The sequence below is a fragment of the Thamnophis sirtalis genome, unplaced genomic scaffold (assembly GCF_051295495.1).
Source record: "Thamnophis sirtalis isolate CommonGarterSnake01/CBP01778 unplaced genomic scaffold, rThaSir2_p1.2 scaffold_5, whole genome shotgun sequence".
Classification (NCBI taxonomy): Eukaryota; Metazoa; Chordata; class Lepidosauria; order Squamata; family Natricidae; genus Thamnophis; species Thamnophis sirtalis.
The window spans coordinates 35,507,793-35,528,329 of NW_028261385.1; the positions used below are offsets into that span (position 1 = coordinate 35,507,793).

Consider the following 20,537-nt stretch of genomic DNA (forward strand, 5'->3'; position numbering starts at 1 on the left):
CCCACAGGGTGTCATGTGAATGGATTCTGATGGTGGTTATTTGTTCTTTGAGTGAAGAGGTGGTTTCCTTTGTCTCTTAATGGGAGGGTTGTTTGTTCCCTCCTCAAGAAGCCACAGCTGGATCCCACTATATTAAGCAATCTTTGTCCAACGATCCCTCTCCCTTTCTGAGGAAGGTGATAGAAAAGATAGTTACCTGTTCTGTCCCCCCTTCTCTGCTTGTTAACAGACGGCAGGCAGACAAACTTAAAAGAACTCTCTTTATCAGTTCTCGGCTCAGACTGGCTTTGAGCCCAAAAATAACATAAATACAGTCTCTAACGAGATAACAGAATATAAAACAAATCTCTCTTATGGCAATGCACTTGTCCAAGTGTCTCTACGAATCAGGGTTACAGAAGTCAAATCACTTTTCCAAGTGTATATCCAAGAAACCACGATCAAGGATCAAGGAACGTTGACTCCTGCAACTAGGGCGTGGCACCATCCGTCCTTTTATCCCCAGAATATCCCCTAATGAGCCCCAGCTGCATAATTAAGCTTACATCCCGAAAAGACTCACAGAAGACTGGTGCTGAGTCACAACAGTTACCTAATAGCTTCAGAGGTCTGGAACCTTTTCAACCAGGATTCAGATCTGGGTATGGGATGAAAATGGCATAAATTCTGGTTTTGGATGACCTCTGCCATGGTTGGAATGGGATAGTGAATCCATCCTTCCCCTACTTGACTTAGCAGCAGCTTTTGATACCATCAACTATAGTGTCCTTCTGGATCAGCTCAGAGGGGTAGGATGGCATGGTTGTGTGCTGAATTGCCTTCTTCCTTCAAGATCAATTCCTGTTTGTGATGATTGGGCATTTTATTTTCAGTGGGAAATTGAAATCATATAGCAAATAAAGTCATGAAATGAAATCATCATACTAATAAGGGATATGATTAAAGATCCCCTTAGCTTTATTGCTTAACTGTGTTTCACAGTACCACTCATCTCTTCCCCACCTATTCGTTAGTAAGGTGAATTATAACTATTCTAGCATTTTAATTTTTAATAATATTAATTTCCTACTTGATGTATATAAAACATATACATGTATGAATATCTGGAAAAATGCATAGAATTTATATTTTGCTTGGATATTGATTTAGTAAAATGTTTTCATGGTAATAGTAAACCTATTACAGAAGTGCTAGCTAGCTAACATTTGACATAAAATTATTTCTCTGCTATCTTCTGATTCTATGCTATGCACATTAGTAATTGATTTATTTCTTTGTTGTAGTGGTAGAAGATGATGAAGATGATTTTCCTACAACACGTTCAGATGGGGAGTTTTTGCATAATACTAATGGAAGTAAAGAAAAATGTAGGTATACTTAAATACATTATAATATAAATGCTCTGGTGAATTAATGATCCTTTGAGTACTTCATGAAGTACATCATGAAGTAATTTAGCATTGTATGCTAAACATACTAACAAACAGAATCATATATATTTTAATTAAATATGTATTTTATTTTAATTGCTCAGAAGATATGCAATGTACTAATTTACATTTTATAATTTTAAGACATTTTACTTAAAATTATAAAGCTTTAAAAGAAATTAACATTTCTATAGCGACTTACAATGCTATCTAATGTTTACCAAATAATTGTTATTGAATTAAATAGACTTACTCATAAGCAAAATTATATAGGATCGAACTATATATTACATTTAACTAATACAGTTACTGAAACTATTTAGCAGTTTTATAAAACCAATTAATAACCTTGTTCTTGCTAATTTCAGGATAGTTTTATTCAGTCTTTTTTCTCCTGTTATATACATTCTTATAAGTTTAGGAACGAGTCTTGTTTAAGAAAAAGCCTAAGTATTAATTCTATTCAAGGCAGCTTATAATACTTTTGAAATTTGATTTCAGTGATGCTGATGCTCCCATAAATAAAACAATAGAACTTAAGGCTTGGCAGTCGATGTTGGCACAGAAGTAGAATGCTTGATACTCTACGACTGTAACTACATTGTCTTTATATTCAGAAACATTTCTGATTGGTGATGCCTTAGCTGTTTCTGCTGTTGATAAGTATTCACCTGAGGCATTGTCACTCATGCTATGCTTACATCATATTAGATTATTGTAATGTGGTTTCTACCTTGACAACTGCCTAGAAACAAGACACAAATAATCAGGGGCACTTTGTGAAGTTATTGACCAGTATCTGTTAAATGAGCCTAGTTGGTTTCAGAATGCTATTCAGATATTTGCGCTTTTTTCCCCATTTCCCTATAGAGAGATGTTCTACCTATATTAGTGACACAAATTTTATGGTTACCAAATATAAGATCTTACTAGAGGTGATCTATCTTAAATATAATATTTTTCTCACAGAGCTGTTTGCCTGATACCCTTTCTCCCTCTTCAGAGCATAAGCCAGAATTTTGTTTCAACAAGTTTATAAGACTAACAAGAGACAGAAGACTGCATTTTGATTCTGTTAATTTTCAGCTTTGATTATGCTATTAATCTAGGTAATTTCTAGTAATGATATATTTGACCTACATATATTATTTTATATTAACAGCCTTCAGGATAAAACTGTTTTTAATAATACCATAAGAGCATAGTACTGCCACTGTATATGGAAAACCTGCAGTATACTTCATATATTTTATGCACTTATTATTCTACTTTCTTAATATGCTTTGAAGTTCATTAGATATATTTTTTTCTGGCCTTCAGGAGTGTTTTAATTATTAAGTGCATTTTGTTTTTATTAACAAACTATCTTTTAACTTTTATCTTATCTTATTTGTTATGCTAAAATATTTTGTATTTTCAAGTTGTGATCCAAGTTGAATAACTCTATTATGCATAGTTATTGCCATAACAATTTACTTAAAATGAAATTTATTTTAAAATGTAGATTTTTGGATTTTTTCCCATCCAGTCAGTCATGTTTTTCTATGTCTTTATTTTCTTGTCAAATAGGAAACGGAAAACATATTGAGTTGTGATGGGCTTGACTCATTAGTTAGATTATACAAACAAATGTATATTTTATTTAAAAAACATCTGACAGGATGTATACATAGATGTTTTAGGTATAACGATAGCATATAGTGATCTTACCTGATTAAATCCCAACTCTTAGCAAATGGAGAGGCCCAGTCTTAATATGACAACATCTAACATCATTTGAATGATACATTTTCCCATCCTTAATATATATCAATTTATTTTTGTAACATTCTATCTCATATGCTTTTAAATAGATCATTTATTCAAACAAGCTTAGCAACAGATGGCTGTTGCAGTGAAATATTGAAATCAGCTGCAGCTATGGAACATTCATCTGTTTAGATATATTATAATGTCCTTCCATTTTTTTAGGACATTATTACCATGCCCTGATTATTTTTCAAATGCTTTTATAGTTCATTATTAGATTCAAATTCATGTTAATTATTGGTTTTAAGTGCTGCCTCTGCTAACTTTTAAGGTGGTTCTGTTTTAATTAAATTGCACTTCAAGCTGTCAAACTACAATTGTTACAAGAATATTAACACTTCTGCCACCCACACATTTTTTCAAAGTAGAGTTAAAGCACTGAGAAACAGAATACACAGGAATATAGTTGGAAGAAGGCAATTTCTCCTACTGAGTTTTCCCTGTAGTCTCCAAATGAACTTTAATTGCCAAATGTTTTTTGCTGTGCATAGGCACACAGCTACATTCAGAATTTTTTCAGGTAACATTCATTTGAGTAATCAAGGTTTGTACTGATATATCTATAATCTGTTTTTTAGTGTTTCCACATGTTACACCCAAGGGAATAAATGGTATAGATTTTAAAGGTGAAGCTATAACTTTCAAAGCAACAACAGCTGGAATCCTTGCTACACTTTCCCATTGTATTGACTTAATGGTAAAACGTGAGGAGAGTTGGCAGAAAAGGTTGGATAAGGTAAGACTCTTAACTTGTGCAAGGATTAAACTTTTTTTTTTAAAAAAAAAAATTCAGATGTATTGACCTGTATGTACATTAAGTTATGTATGATTCATTATAGGCCTCACTGTCTTTGGTATTTTTAGGCAGTTTACTTTAGGAAATGTTAAATACTGAGACTTTATAAGGTATGAATAAATTGTTCTGAAAGACTTTGAAGAGTTAGTGTGTGTGTGTGTTTGTGTGCGTGTGTGTGTATTCTTTTATTTAAACAAAGTAAGCTTCACTTATTCAACATCAAACTATTGGAAAGATATCACCTCTCAACCCTTTAATAATTGGAATAAAATTATTATATCTTGTGAACATTTTCATTTATTGACTTATTTCCAAAATAAGTTAATAAATTGATGACCTCTAGCTTGCAAATACAATTGTATTATATATTTAGTTATAAGATTTCGAAGAATATATTACTTTGAAATTTGAATAATTGAAAAAGTAGAGTTGAAGGAATTCCATAATATTAGATTGAATAAAAACAGCATTTATGTTAGGAAACAACAAGCCAATAGGAAAAAGGTCTCAAGTGAGGAATTAGCTTTGAATCCTTATGTAGCCGCAAGAGATCCAGAACTGATTCTACCCTAAACTCCATAGAACCTTATCTATTACCAAGTGAAGGCAAGCAGTCTGGGGATATTCTTGTATAATACATAGAATATAATAAAGTAGTTAACTCATAATACAATAGCAGAGTTGGAAAGGACCTCTCATTGTAACTTGTTAACTTTTAAAATAATAAATGATAATTTGGACCCTCTCCAGTTGATGGTTTCTGTTGAGGGCAAGGACAATCACTGAATACCTTACAACAGGCAGTAAACATATAACATTTCTTTAGGTTTTCTCCTTTGTTTTTCTTTTTTTTAAAAAAATAGAATTTATTTTTATTTTCAAAACAAACACAACACATAAAATCTTCCTTCTTTACATACTGTAGAAAGTGTATCAGTTGGTTACAAAAGGTTTTCGTGCATCTCTTCCACAGTCATCAAGCATAATTCATATTAACTCAAGTATTTTAACTCAAATATTTATACATGTTACCCTTATACCTCCATTTTTATTTGACTATAATTATTTAAACGTCCTTCATCATAAAATATACCAAGATTTAATACATAACCACATACTGGCATTTCATTTAATATTTCTAAAATCCTCCAATAATACTGAATCCTTATGTCCTATTCTAGCTAAACATCCATAATATTTAATAACAAACTTTTCTAATCCTTCTTACCAAATCGCTGTTGGCAGTTTTCATCTAGTTTCCTTATATTATACTTATATATATATAGGTTGGCATCATTATTCCTCCTTTATTTGACTATATCCTGTATCATAACATTTTCCCCCTAATAATCAAAACTTAACTGTATCTAACTTAATTCTTTTTTATTAACTTTCATATATAATCCAAAAGGATTTCTAATCTTCCTTTCATGGGTACCATTCAATATTCATATCCAATTATTACTTATCATAACACTACACATTGTATACATTATTATCATTATCAATTATTTCTTTAACTATATCTATTATCACTAAATTTCACTAAGTTTAACTAGTTTTAAGTTATATTCTTCCATCTATCAACCTGTATCTTTCCAATAACAAAACAATCTCATATCTTCTGCCATTAGTGGTACCAATCCTCTTGTCATCATCTTTGTTCAGCTTTGTATGGACTTCTCTTAGCAACTCCTTGCTTATAAGATCTCTCATATAATCTTGATGCCCTCTTTCTGTTTCCTTATTCAGTTTGTCAGCAGTGTTATCAAAACTTTTGCTAGTGGAATTTCTTTAAGTCCATAGGTTCTTTAATTTTATCTTCTTCTATATCTTGACCTTTGAAATAGATTTCCTCTCCATTTAATTCCTCTTTCTGTATTCCATTCTTTCCATTTTCAGGAACAAACCAATTATAGATATCAGCAGGTTTAGTCTCTCTATATTCATTTTCCACTTCGGTGTTTTGAGTTTCAATCACCCCGTTTTGCATTTGATGAACATTTTCAATTTTTTCGTCATATTTACTTGTTATGTGCTCTAGGTATTCCAGTTTTTTCTCTACTACATTTGATAATTTCTATAGTTCTGAAAATATATTTTGCAAAGTCAAGACCTCTATTTTTCCTTGGGATTGTGTCATTCTGACAAACACAGCTACTCTAGCTTGAAAGACCAACAAAATTAAAGCATAGATTCACAAAGAATGCTGCTCTCACTTCTCTCTGGTTGAAAACATACTTCAAAGGGACATCTGTGCGCTCTTATCAGTCTGTAGTCAAACATTAAAACCTTGCAGTGCCAAGTCAAAGCAATCCGTATAAGAAAAAAAAAGGTCCGTTTTGAATACACAAAACTCTGATCAACAATACCTCCCAGCCTCTGGAGCGGAGACACTATTAAAGAGTTTCTTTTTGTATCTTTTTTGTATATCAAATTAGAAAAAGAGGTCCAATTTTTAAATAAATTGGAAAAATACCCACAGCAATAAAAGAGGAAAACTTTAGTCTGTAAATTACAGAGAGCCACAAAGAGAAGGTAGAAGAAGAAAACTTAATCCATCAATTTCAAAAGATTTGCATAGATTCGATCCATGTAAATAACATTTAAAAAGTAAGATAACCGCTGTCCAAAACCATTCCAAATTCAATTCCGCCACTTGATTCTTCTATTCTTTAATTTAAATTGGTTTTTGAGTTTTTATAGGCAGTCTCTTTTTTAAAAACAATAAAAATTCCTCACCAGCTGGAAACACTTTCTCTTTCCGTATCCTTCCGTTTTGGAGCCGCCCCGACTTTGTCAGCCTTGGCTGAATTTTTTTTCACCGGCTTGAAGAACTTCTCTTGCTTCTTTCGAGGATTTTGCGATATCCCAGAGATCAGCAAGAGGTATTCTTCCTGTTCACTGTCTCTTCGAGACAGTTTAGGTCCGTTTGAACCACCCAGTGGCAAAACTGTTGGCTATGGTCTCAGAGCATTAAGACCACACAACCATCTCGTCGCGACCTTGGCTCCTCCTCAGGTTTTCTCCTTTGTTTTTCATTGCTATATTACCTTTATTAGATAGCTGAAGACTGAAACGAATTGTTCCCAAAGCAAAAGTTTCTTTTAATTTCCTTATGCTGATCATTTACTGTAATTAGAGAGTGTACCTTACTATTATACTTTATAGTGTGTTGAAGTAACTTGTAAAAGTCTAACTAAGTTTTGAATTGTTTAGGACTAAAACAGACTGTCTCTCTTTTAATATTCTTGTAGGAGGTTGAAAAAAGGAGGCGAATAGAAGAAGCATACAAAAATGCAATGACAGAACTTAAAAAAAAATCTCATTTTGGAGGACCAGATTATGAGGTATGCATTTATCTTCAGGTTTTCTGTTTTAAAGTCAAGCTTGGTCTTATACACTACCATTAAAGATAGATTCAAACAGGTACTTAAATGTTAAGCAACAGAAGTCCATTATTATATTAGTTTGTTCATGATTTATCTTAGGTTAAGAATACCCAGAAACAAGAGTTGGGGACACAATGAAAAAGCAATAAGAGCCCCCAGTGCTCTCATTGTTGTGTTCTCTGTATTAAATATTGTATATCTAAAACATATACAGCTCTTCCAAATTATCAATCCTGCTTATAAGAAAGTTTAGAAAAGCAATATATTCTACCTTTCAGTTTTGTAATCACTATGAACAACTTCAATAAGATCAAATATGAAATTATGTAAAGGAGTATTATAAATGATGAATACCATTACATTTAGCTCTGTAACTCCAAAAATACTCTTGTCCTTCTAGATCAGACTAACCCCACTCATACTATCAGAGTGGGCTTAGTACAGATTCTCCCAGTTTAAAAAAAAATTAGCTGTTGAGATCCAGAAGAAGAGCTTCTCTGCCACAGCATCTGCCCTTTGGAACAGTCTCTTCTCCCCCTCCCCCCGCCCGGACGAAATCTCCCCCTGCCCTCCTATCCTTCCACAAGAGCATGAAGATCTGGCTCTGCAAATTAGCCAGGGTGGGGGTGGGGGACAATCTGAGGAAGTACCACACTGGAGAAGACTATTAGATTAATAGCAAACCCCACCACCCCTCCCCCCCGCATTACCTGCTTCCCTCCACCCATCTTTTAATCTCATATTTTCATTGTTTGCTTATTTTATTGCTTCATTGTTTTTCTACTGTTCTGTTTAAAATTCTTTTCTCTGTTTCTATGGTTAGGTAAACTGCCTAGACTAGCCCTACAATGAGATAGGTGGCAAATAAATTTAATAAACAAACAAACAAACAAACAAATGTGACATTTAAATGAACAAAAAGTATAGAGAAAATAAATCTGTTTTTGTACTTTTGTTCATTAATGATTGGGTTACCTTTCTTGTAACTTGATAAGTCATAAACCAATTGGAGAAGATAGGAAAAATGACAAGATGAGACATAAGAGACCGTACTGTGGGAATTAAGTGTTCAGCAGAGTGACGGCACATGAGGGGAAAACTATCTTTGTATCTAGTTGTTTTGGCATGCAATATTCCAGTGGGTCTTGAGTGGAGAAGTTGAAATAGATTATGTTCAGGATGTGAGAGATTTGCATATACTTTCTCAGCCATCTTTCTGATTTGTGCAGTATACAGATCCTCAATGGAAGGCAGGATGGTTGCAATTATTTTTCTGCACTCCTAAGTATCCTACTACTGTGTGTAAATGCTTAGATATTCATTGAGCCAGATTTTCATGGTTTGAAGATCTGCATGTATATTCATCACCTCCATTTAATCCTTCTTATCTTGATGCATTTTATTCATGGATGGATATCTTCCATAGGCAAGGATAATAGCCTTCATGGCATGAGTCGCGGTTCCTTGAGGAACCATCTCATCCCACTGGGAATGGCCCACCCCACAGGTGCCAGCAGAGGAGACATGCTGCAGACTCTATTGGCCAAGGAATTCCGCCTGGCAGAGTCCAGAAGAGGCTGCCACCTCTGATACTCTTTGGAACATTTTGCCCCATGGTTCTACCAGTTGGTCTGAGGCTCCATGGAGTGGGTCAATAGATTAATCACAGAAACCACTTCCTCCCCTCTGCTCATCCTACTCCTTCCCTCTTCACATTTTAGTGATAGTTGATTGTTTGTATTTTATAGTGTTTTATTGTATATATTGTTGTATTGATTTAGTCTATTTAACAATATAAGCTGCCCAGTGTCACCTCATGGTTTGTGCGGCAAACAAATTTAATAACTAAATGAATAAAAGATGTATCATAGTTCTAAATGGTCAGCGCAAGTTGCATTGTTCAGAGATAATTGCTGAACTATTTTTTTTATAGGAATAAAACTTAAGCATATTTTTAGAAGTTTCATTGAAAGTAATATGGCCTGTTCTAGTTTTGACTGATAATATCCTGTTTTTTAATTTTTGAAACTTATACATGTATTTATTTATATCTTTATGCAACATTTACTTGTAAAATTCTAGGCAGTTCTTTTTTTCTGTTTGTCTATATAAGATAATAAGTCAAAGGATGCCAATTGTGTACAGGATTTTTAGTTTAAGCCATTTCTGTTCCATAAATATAATAGGTATCTATTGTTCCTTTGTCTTCTCTGTTATACTTCATTATTGTCTTCTACTCATAGAGTGAACCTGTTTTTATTTACAATTTGTTGGTTTATTTTTCTTTCTCTCCTCTTAATAGTATGGTTTCCAGGTTATATGTTGATTCAGACATTTTTAATATTACAAAATAATAAAGTCCCATATTCTTTTCAAATTGATAAAATATCTAAATATAACAATATAAACAGATCCAAAGAAATCTGGTGCAATGATTTTATTCATTTGCAGTATTTTTGAGCTGTCTTAATTTTGCACCTACTATTGAATTTACTTTCTATTGATTTTTGCTATAGGAAGGTCCCAACAGTTTGATTAATGAAGAAGAATTCTTTGATGCTGTTGAAGCTGCTCTAGATCGTCAAGACAAAATAGAAGAACAGGTAATATTAGTATATGAAGTTCTAGGTAGAACTGTGTCACTATGATATATCATGGCCCCTTTTAGAATACACATATTGTAGTAAATATCATCTACAATATACAGTTAATGGGCTTCAGAAATAATAGGAGCATATTTGTTTGTTTTTTAATCCTGCCTTTATTACTTTTATAAGTTATTTTGTACTAATATTTTTTTATTAATTGTTTACATTAAAGTAAAAGAATTGCTTATTATGCAGGAATTATGTTCAAGGTTTTGTGTTAACAACTTGGAAGATGGAGAGCCATAATGTGCCTATTACTGAGAATTGTTTTTCAAATTATTTAATGTTTTCATGGTACATCCAAAATTCTAGGATAATAAATATATATTTTATACATATTTGTTCTTATAGTCCCAAAGTGAAAAAGTCAGATTGCACTGGCCAACTTCCATGCCACCTAGTGATGCTTTTTCTGGTGTGGGGAATCATAGATTTGTCCCAAAGGTAAGATGCTTCCAAAATGTGACCTGAAAGTTGAATCAATTCTACGTTCCAATTAACATAATAGATTGTGATTATGTAATATAATATATAAAGATCCTATTATGTATGAATAAAACCATTCAAACTGCTTTACTATCTGCTGGAAGAAAAATTACTTTTGCTGCATTGATGAACTTAATGTTTTTCTGCTAAGCATGCATGCTTCAAAATTAAATTTAAACAGTAAAAAAGAGACTTTTATTTTCCTAGGTTTCTGCAAGCTTTCATTTTTCACTCTGGTAGAGAATGGTTTATTATGAATTAGTGAACACATGTGGTATACCAAATCTAGGCAACAATATTTAGTATTCTGAGAAAGAATTCTTTATTGAGCAGTGTTTGGAGTATAATACATAATAGGTGCATGAAGTCAGCATTTGCTGCTGTACTTGCTGCTTATGGTGCTTTTGTTTCTTCTTCATAATCTTGTGCGTGGAAGTTGGTACAAAATGCTCTGTTGTGCCTTTGTTCTGATTACTTGGTTTTTTCTTTGTCTGTCTCTGTTAGCCCTATAGTCGCTCTTCCTCCATGTCTTCCATTGATCTAGTCAGTACCTCTGATGATCACAGATTCAGCTCCAAGGTACTGTATTTCTACATGCAGAGTGGCTTTACCATGTCTTCTTGCTGTATTTCACCTTCATGGTCACTTCTTTTCTTCTTGTTATATTAACCATTTACGCTTGTTTTAAACAAAGTGCACATAAACTATAGGAAGAAACTGTATATACTAGTAGTGAGTAGGAGGAAAGTAAATGTGAAAAAGTTTTGTTGCATATCAATCCAAAACGTTCCAAATGTGTTTTATTCCATTCTGTAAAAACAATACTTGTAATTTAAATAATGTCCCTTATATTCTTGCAATTTCTCAAACATTGTACAATATTCAGAAATTTTAATTCTTCAACCTACATAGTTAATGTTGTCAAGACAAAAATTATTCATATTAATTCAAGATTCTGATGAACCAACATTTAAGTACTTTGAGTTGAAGATCATCTATGCAAATTTTCATTTGACATTTGGATCATGGCATGAGCAAGTTACATTTGTACAGAGTAACACTCAGCTTTTTTCACTCTTGTTCAATGTTTGTCATGTGCCCAACACCTCTATTTTTAATGACCTCCAAGTTGGAGAAGATTTCTCAAATTTGTTAATTTTTTTTAAATACTTAAAGAGACTATGCAGACTCTTCCAATATAAATAAATCTGTCCTTAAATAACCTATATATAACATGGGGCTTTTTCTAAATATTTACTTAACAATTTGATTCTGTGGTCTTTGGAGAGAATATCCCTCAAATACTAAAAACTTTTTTAAAGAAAGTCCATGTAAGATTCTAAGAACTGAGTCAAGGAAGAATATTTTTAAAGTTTTTGTAATTCCCAATAACACATGCTAGAGGTGCAAATTTCTGTGGTTGTTAATGTTTCTATAGTTAGCTCTTTGATATTACAGTTTGACTTCTGCAAGATATTAGAATTCAGAGAAAGAATTCGGAGGTATTTTTTTCATTCCTCTCTGTAATGTTTCAAACGGAGTTGAGTTAACTTTAAGAAACAATAAATATGTAGGTAGATTTCTATTACGTCTGTTTCATTCAATTATAAGATATTGCATGAATAAAATCATACTGCAAATAATGTGGTTCTAGGTTGTATGTAGGAAAAAAGTATATAATTCCTAAGAATCAAGCCTTTTCCTTGAAATATATGTTAACCTTTGGAGTTATGAAGATGTTGAAAAATATTGCCTTAAAAACCAATGCGGTAATTGAAAAAAGGACTTCAGCATATTGTATAGCAAGCTTACTTTTCTTTTGCTAATAGAATAAAATAAATTATTCAGGTAATAAAGTTTATCAAATAGGCAGGAAAAGACTGCAAACTTGGAACAATTTATATACTTTATGAGGCTGAAAACCTTCCTGTTACTTGGTACAGTATTTAAATTACTTATACACAGAAAACTTAGGAAACTTAACAGTAGGAAAGAGACTTGACTGAAGACTGTTTGGGAATGATTAGCTGTGTTCTCTTACTTTTGCATATTGTTGTTCAAAGTAATGCTTTTATATCAAATGAAGGTTCCTTTTTAAAAATGTGAATCAGTCAACCAATTAAGCTTTTAAGCAGTACAGTTTGTACAAAGTAGAAGTTCTTAGTAGCTCTCCAGGCTATTTTCTTAGTTTCTATTCTTAAAACTAATTTTAAGAATAGAGTAATTTTGAGGTTTAGGTTGATTGCTGTGTGATTTTATAAACAAATAGATCATATCTTTTTAAGGATATTTGATGATAGGAAGGAAAGTCATTTAGTGGCATTCTCTAATGTCATTTAAGTTATAGTAAAGCAGAGATAAGCAGATTGAGATAGGTATATTGACAAGCACATGGATTGCTGGTAATTTGAAATAGTCTGACAAATGTTCCTAAAGCTAATGGGAACATACTCCCAATTTAGACCCAGTTTGAATGTTTACTTTTACATTTATTTAAATTTAACATGTCAATTTAAGTCTTTTTAAATATATCCAATAATCATATTGTGTTTTTCTGAAAATAAGACAGGGTCTTATTTTCTTTTGACCTCTGAAATAAGTGCTTGGCTTTATTTTCAGGGAGGTCTTATTATTTTTGAGGCGCAGGAGGCGGGGACCATGGTCACCTCATGGCTGCTGCTGTGTTGCAATATATTCAGGGAGGGCTTATTTTGGGGGGAGGGCTTATTTTAGCACATGCGTTCAAAAGCCCGATTAGGCTTATTATCTGGGGAGGTCTTATTTTCAGGGAAACAGGGTATTAATATAAATTGTTTCCTAAAGGGACACAGCAAAAAAAATAATGTATTGTAATTAAGAGACTTTTTGTTTGAATCCCATGTTATTTGTGCTTGCTTGCTTGCCTGCCTGCTTGCCCGATTATGGAAGTTCTTTTCCCAAGTCTGTTTCTTTGTTTATATTATATTTTTGCACAGTCATTTTACTTATATATTTACTTGTACAATGATTTATTTAATAGCACATTATAGGCAATCATGTGATTATCTCCAGGCTACAGAAGAGCTGAAGAAGCTTCCATAAATGTATTTTTAATGTATTCCCATTTTGTTTTGAAAGGTGGAAGAGATGGTAAAGAACCACATGACATATTCGTTACAGGATGTAGGGGGTGATGCTAACTGGCAACTAGTAGTTGAAGAAGGTGAAATGAAGGTAGACAGAATATGTCATTTTTTATAAATAAGTTAAAATGAATAATAATTTAGACAAAGAGTTGCTAATTTCCTTGAGGTTAATTCAGTAAAAAGGTCGAAATTGGATCTCCAGCTTTGGTTCGAGCTTTAAGCTGCTATTTGTTTTTGCTATTTAGAATGCATATTACTTTGTTTCTCTCTGTCTAAAATAGTGTTTACAGTTCTTGTCTATACACTTGAAAAACAATATGACAGTACTAGAAAAATACACAAATATTCCAAAAATTATCAAAGAACTCAATCTCCTTCTATATTAGAAAAGGCTGGAATGTTTGGAACTTTATAACTTAAAAAAGGATATGAAGTGGAGACATGATTAAACTGAATGAAATAAAATGGGTTTTTTCTTCTGTCAAAATATTAGAACTTATAAAGTTGTTCGGAACAATATTTAAAATGAACAAAATAAAGCATTTATTTATACTGATCATAATTAACCTGTGAAATTAATTTATCAGTAGATGTGATACCCACTAACTTGGATAGGGTTAAAGGGAACTAAAAATATTCATCGAAGAATAGGTCTATCAAGGCCTACTGGCTTTAAAAAATTAGTACCTTTAGCATGGGGGGGCAGAATGTCTACAGATGCCAATAACAGAGGAACAATAGAGGGACACATTATATATCCATCCCTAACTTGTGAATATCTTAGAGGCATCTGTGTGGAGAGGAAAAAAAATGCCAGAATATGATGGGATTTGTTTCTGTCCAGCAAGTCAGTTCTTATGTTCTATATTTAAATGAATGGTATTTCTACTGTAATTTTACTAATCTAGGATTGTCCCCACCAATTTCAAAAGTGAATTAATAATATGGGGAAAAAAGGTTTAAAATATTTAATATTTATTCAAAGGTGTACAGAAGGGAGGTAGAAGAAAATGGCATTGTTCTAGATCCATTGAAGGCCACACATGCAGTCAAAGGAGTTACAGGGCATGAGGTCTGCAATTATTTCTGGAATGTTGATGTTCGCAATGATTGGGAAAGTAAGTAAAAGTAGTTTGTTTGTTTATTTATTCGTATTTGCTACTGTTCAATTGACACCCACTTAGTCCAGTTCCTCATTTTCAGCTAATATGCCTGGAAATTCTAGGACTTGCAGTTTTAACTTATTCAGAGGACAGGGATGTGGCTAACTGTGGTCTAACTGACATGTGACGGTATTAGTGCTATAATTTAATTATTTTGTTTCTTTTTTTGTCTTGTCTTTAGCAACCATTGAAAATTTCCGTGTTGTAGAAACTCTAGCTGATAATGCAATCATCATCTATCAAACACATAAGGTAATACTTAGCATTATTTCATAACACTTAAAAGTGCTGTAAGTGCTATGAAGAAAGAAAGCAACTAAAGGTTATAAATTTCTGACTTAACTGAACTGGGTTTTCCTGTTTGAACATTGCCTGAATCATCAGGAAAAAATAGAGTTACACATCGATGTTATAGTTTTGCAAAATTTGGGTAGAAGTTTCTTTAATCTTGATCATGTATTTTTGTTCCAAGAAATTCGGATCTTATTTGTTTTTAGAGAAGCAAGTGCAATAATAATTGAGGAAAGACTATAGCTCAGTAACAGAACATAAGTTTTGTATTCAAAGTTCCAATATTCAGTCTTTCCCCAGATGCTATGTATCTGTGAATGGGTGAGAGGAAGAAAATCATTTCCTAAATCATTATTTTAAAATATTTCTAAAATGATGCCCTAATTATCATGGTCCATTGAAAGCCAAAGTAATGGCTAAGACCAAGTTACAAATCGAGATGTCTTCATCTTGAAGGGTAACTGATTTTGCAGTAAAAACACAATTTTACCATATTGATAAGAGAAGAATATTTGTAACTCAAGATTGAAATGAAGAGTACTTGGTGCTCTCCGAGTTTGGTTGTTTTCTTGCAGACATTTCATTACCTAAATTAGGTAACAGTTTGAGCAATGAAACAGCGGCAAAAAAACAACCAAGTTCAAAGGTAGCACCAAATACCTCTGAATCTTAAGAGTATCTTTATATTAAAAATGTATTATAATTGTTTTCATTTATTTAGTTAGTTAGTTTTGATAAATTTATCTGTATGCTCATCTTAAGATACCTAGTACAGGTAGTCCTCAACTTACAACCATTCATTTAGTGATCATTCAAAGTTAGATTACTGAAAAAAAAACAAACGATTTGTCATCAAATTCAGGCACTTGGCAACAAGCTTGTATTTACAACAGTTGCAGTATCTCAGGTTCATATGTTTGCCATTTGCAACCTCCTCAGTGGCTTCTGACAAGTAAAGTAAATGGTGGAAGCTGATGTTGCTTAATGACTGATTGATTCACTTAATAAGTACTGTGATTCATAACAATCTTGGCAAAAAAAGTTGGACTTAACAACTGTGTTGCTTAACAACTTAAATTTTGGTCTCAATTGTCGTCATACCTGTATACGTATACACCCCTCTATTATTGTCCCAACAATCCTGAGAATTAGGATGAGCAGGAAAAAAATAATGAGGCAGTAACTAGGTGTGTGAATTTATCTTGGTATTTACTACACCATTCTGGCCATGGCATAATTTATTTCATTAAAAGCATGGATGTTATTATAAGAGAGGAATATTGTGGTTACACACACACACACACACACACACACACACACACACACACACACACGAAGATGGAAAAAAATTAGAGGAGGAAAATAAAGAAGTAGAACCCAAATACAAGACATCCTCAACTTACAGTAGTTAATTTGGCAACCATTCAAAGTTATAATGGCACTGAAAAAAGGGACGTATGACAATATTTCACACTTTTGACCGTTGCAGCATGTCCTGGTCACATGATTTACATTTGGATGCTTGACAACTACCTCACAATTTATTTTGGCTGCAGTGTCCCAGAGTCATGTGATCCCCGTTTGCGACCTTCTGACAAGCAAAGTCAATGGGGAAGCCAGATTCACTTAACAACCGTGTTACTAACTCAAGAACTGCCATGATCCACTTAACAAATGTGGCAAGAAAAGTTGTAAAATGGGGCAAAACTCACTTAACAAATTTCTCACTTAGCAACATAAATTTTGGGCTCAATTGTGATCGCAAAATGGGGATTATCTGTATTGACCTCTCAAAAGTAGTCTCCACACATTTGGTTTTTTAAATTTTGTATTGCATTGATTAGTCCATACTCATGTTATATGTAATAAAATTGTCCTTACAGTTATTTTTGTTGAGGTTTGCCGCAGATTATTTAGGAAAACTAAAGTTTGTATTTTTACTTTACCAATACTTAGATTGGTGTCCAAAATACTCTTTTGCTTAAAAATTGACCACTTTCTCCTATTTGGATTATGATGGACCAATGCTCTACCAAAGTGTGTGTAGGAGCTTATGAAAAAATTATCTTTCATCCTCTCACTTACTTCTAGTTTTGGGTGTAGTTCACCTTGTTCACAGTTGGCTTCGCTAATAATAAGCATACAATTACTTTTGCAATGACTTATTATTATTATCCTTGCTTGTATGTAACATTCTAAACTGTATCAAGTTATTTTCTCAATCTCTGCAATATGGGTTTAATAATATTGAGCTAAATTACAGGTTTGCTTTAAAAATTAGAACAAACAATGTAATTTTAAAATCAAAGGAACTTTTCAATAGTATAGAAAACTTGTATCCAGCTGTCTTGAAAGTCTCAGCGTATAAATTATTAGGGATCTGAACATAATGACTCAGCTTTGAACTTTTTATATACGGTAATTCCCTTTAAATTATGCAGGCACATAATCAAAAACCATACCTAAAAATAATCCATAAATATTATTTTTCTCTGAAAATTACGTTATGCCAATCCAAAACTTTATATATTGTATTGAAGGGATTGGTGATGAGATGTATTTAATACATTTTTGTTTTCAGCAAATTAGAAATTAATAAATTTTGACAATATAGCAGTAAGTCCTCAAAAATTGATAAAACAGTACAACACAAGTTATTGCTGTATTATCTAAAATTGAGAAATCTTTAAAACAATTAAAATGTAAAATTGAGAAGCACTTTACATTGTTGGTAAGTAAAAATGTGGAGGGGTTGCATTGCCTAGAAGAACACAATATGAAAGTCAGAGAACTGTTGAATTTTAAACATTTCTGCTCTTTAGTTATAAGTTTTGTTTTGTTTGTCATATTTTAGTTTATAAATGAAGTATTTTGTAATACTATGTGTGTGTCTATATGTGTTCCTACATAGAGTTATTGAATAGGTAGTTCTTTTTATATTTATATTTTTCTCTGGGATTATATATGTAACAATCAGTATACTAAAATTTTGATTTATAGCTGTTTTCTATTATTAGGAATACTGCAGAAGTGGTTTTTTAAAAAAATGAATACTTTAAAACATATAAATGCTTTATTTCTAGCGAGTATGGCCTGCTTCTCAACGTGATGTGCTGTATTTATCTGCTATTAGAAAAATACCAGCTTTAAATGAAAATGACACTGAAACATGGATTGTCTGCAACTTCTCTGTAGAACATGATAGTGCTCCTGTAAGTAAAACTTTTAGTTTCTGAAGGTATTTATTATTGTAAAATTCCTTTCTTAATTGCAGTGTTTATGAACCTAGGACAAGGATAATTTAAAAGAAAAGAATGGAAAAGATTCTGGATATTTCGCTTAATGAGTTTTTTCTAATGGAAAGGAAAGAGCAGTTCATGTAATCATATTTCTTTACAGTCAGCATTTAATCAGCAACAATGTGAATGATTGTGTTTCTTGACAGACAAACAATCGATGTGTTCGTGCCAAAATAAATATTGCTATGATTTGCCAGACATTGGTAAGCCCTCCAGAAGGAAACAAGACAATAAGCAGAGACAACCTCCTATGCAAGATTACATATGTAGCAAATGGTAAGGCATGACTACTTTCTTGAAATGCATATGTAATTGTGATAGTGTAAAAGGATTTTTTTCTTCTCATTTACAGATAAAGAACCTTACAAATAATAAGGCAAAAGGCCTATGTACATACTACAGTTGTGTATTATATACATGGCACATGGCACTTATTTTTTCTAAAGATACTGCAATAACTAATTATGTTCAGGAAGTTCTGACATTGTTTACTGTTGAAACTACAATTAAATCCAAATGACACTCGAATTTTAAAACATACAGTGTTGTAACCATAGCTCATTGTCAGCACTGGCTTTTTGTTTTTGGTGGTATTGCTGATTAAATTTCCCCACTCATCAGCAAATTACCATAGGAAAAGGGTGATCTACCCACTTCACATGAACATGTTTATTTATTTATTGTATTAATGAAATTAATGCAAATGCTTTTTGTTTGTTTGTAAAATATGTAACTGCGTTTCCCAGAAAGATGCCCCAAGCTTTTTAAAATTTATTTAAAATAAATTGAAAGTGATCTATAGTTAAGATACTGTATAGTTTAAATAAAACATTCAGATTAAAATTCTTTTGAAAGTACTATATTTTAAAATTACCCCCTCTCAAAGCTTAAAGTATCATAACATGCAAAATCAATAATAAGAGGATGATCACCATCAGAGATCTAATCAAACTTCTATGTAAACAGTTTCCTCCTGAGCTAGCACCAAAAGTTTACAATATGCACAATAAATAGAAGTGCATTGTTGTAATCACAGGCATAAGGCATGAAGTAAATCATAAAGCAAAAAAACCACTTAAAGTAAATAAAATTATAACAACTTCAAAAGTCTATGCAGAGTTACAACACTAACTAAAGGTTGTATGAGACCAGTCCTAAAACTACAACATGGCTGGAGGTATACAGGTAGTTCTTTTAACTGATTATTTAATGACTGGAAAAGATGCTTTATGGCCCATAAAGACTTCTGACTGACAAAACATTGTGGCATCCTTCCACAGGTATGTGATTTATTACATTTCAGGCATTTGCAACAAACTTGCATTTACAGAGCTCAATAAGTGACTCAGCGGTAGCAGTAGTAGCTAATAGAGTTCTGCTATCTAACCTTTGTAAAATATCACTTTGTTGGACCTTGAGCAGGGCTCCAAAGGTACTATTAAGCACAGTTGGTTCCTATTAGACTTGGCCTCATTCTGCATATCTATCTTATTCCCATGGTCTGGCTTAGTCAAGGGCAAATGGGGAGAGAAGATAATGTTATTAACAACAGGTTTTATTATTTGGAAGACTATAGATCAAAAGTAGCTGAGCTGAACAAAGAGGTTACCCCACCATCATGAAAAGAATAGAAAGAATAGAAATTATTTCATTTTAAGTAATATGTGAGGTATAATAGTTTGCTTAAAAGTAAGAATTAAGTAATGCCAGGCAAGCTTGGAAACCACTCAATCAAATACAAATCTATTTGCTTATGGTAGCAGGGAAGACAATTTCTCTTTTGGAGACTTAACAACTAGAATTAAGTATGATATATGAAGAACAACCTGATTTAATTACAAGGAGTAAAAGGGAGCTTTGATGAAGTAACTTCTTTACTGCTTGAACACTTTGCAATTACATTTGTGATTTATTGTTACTCAATTCCAGGGATGTTAGTTCACTCAGCCCTGGTAATGCCTGCTTAGGCTAAAGGTAGAAAATCTTTTTGTATGTTTTTGGGCAAAAACCTCAACGTCCCTTTTTAACAGATCCAGGTTATTTTTAATTGCTCAAATACTGAAATGATAGTTTGTGCTTTTATGTTTGTGATTTTGCC

The 20,537-nt window shown here is 32.6% G+C and overlaps 1 protein-coding gene across 2 annotated transcripts in view; it reads left to right on the forward strand.

Annotated features, from left to right (window-relative positions):
* The window catches only part of CERT1 (ceramide transporter 1), a 67,965-nt gene that overhangs the window by 40,312 nt on the left and 7,116 nt on the right, over positions 1-20,537 (forward strand). The window contains exons 6-16 of one of the 2 annotated variants that reach the window (XM_087715638.1): positions 1,284-1,367; positions 3,818-3,975; positions 7,293-7,385; positions 9,944-10,030; positions 10,427-10,519; positions 11,066-11,140; positions 13,679-13,774; positions 14,672-14,804; positions 15,031-15,101; positions 18,224-18,352; positions 18,586-18,715. In XM_087715638.1, the coding sequence (XP_087571764.1) occupies positions 1,284-1,367; positions 3,818-3,975; positions 7,293-7,385; positions 9,944-10,030; positions 10,427-10,519; positions 11,066-11,140; positions 13,679-13,774; positions 14,672-14,804; positions 15,031-15,101; positions 18,224-18,352; positions 18,586-18,715 (1,149 nt within the window). The remainder of the gene's footprint in view (positions 1-1,283; positions 1,368-3,817; positions 3,976-7,292; positions 7,386-9,943; positions 10,031-10,426; positions 10,520-11,065; positions 11,141-13,678; positions 13,775-14,671; positions 14,805-15,030; positions 15,102-18,223; positions 18,353-18,585; positions 18,716-20,537) is intronic. The other variant, XM_087715639.1, reaches the window with a different exon arrangement.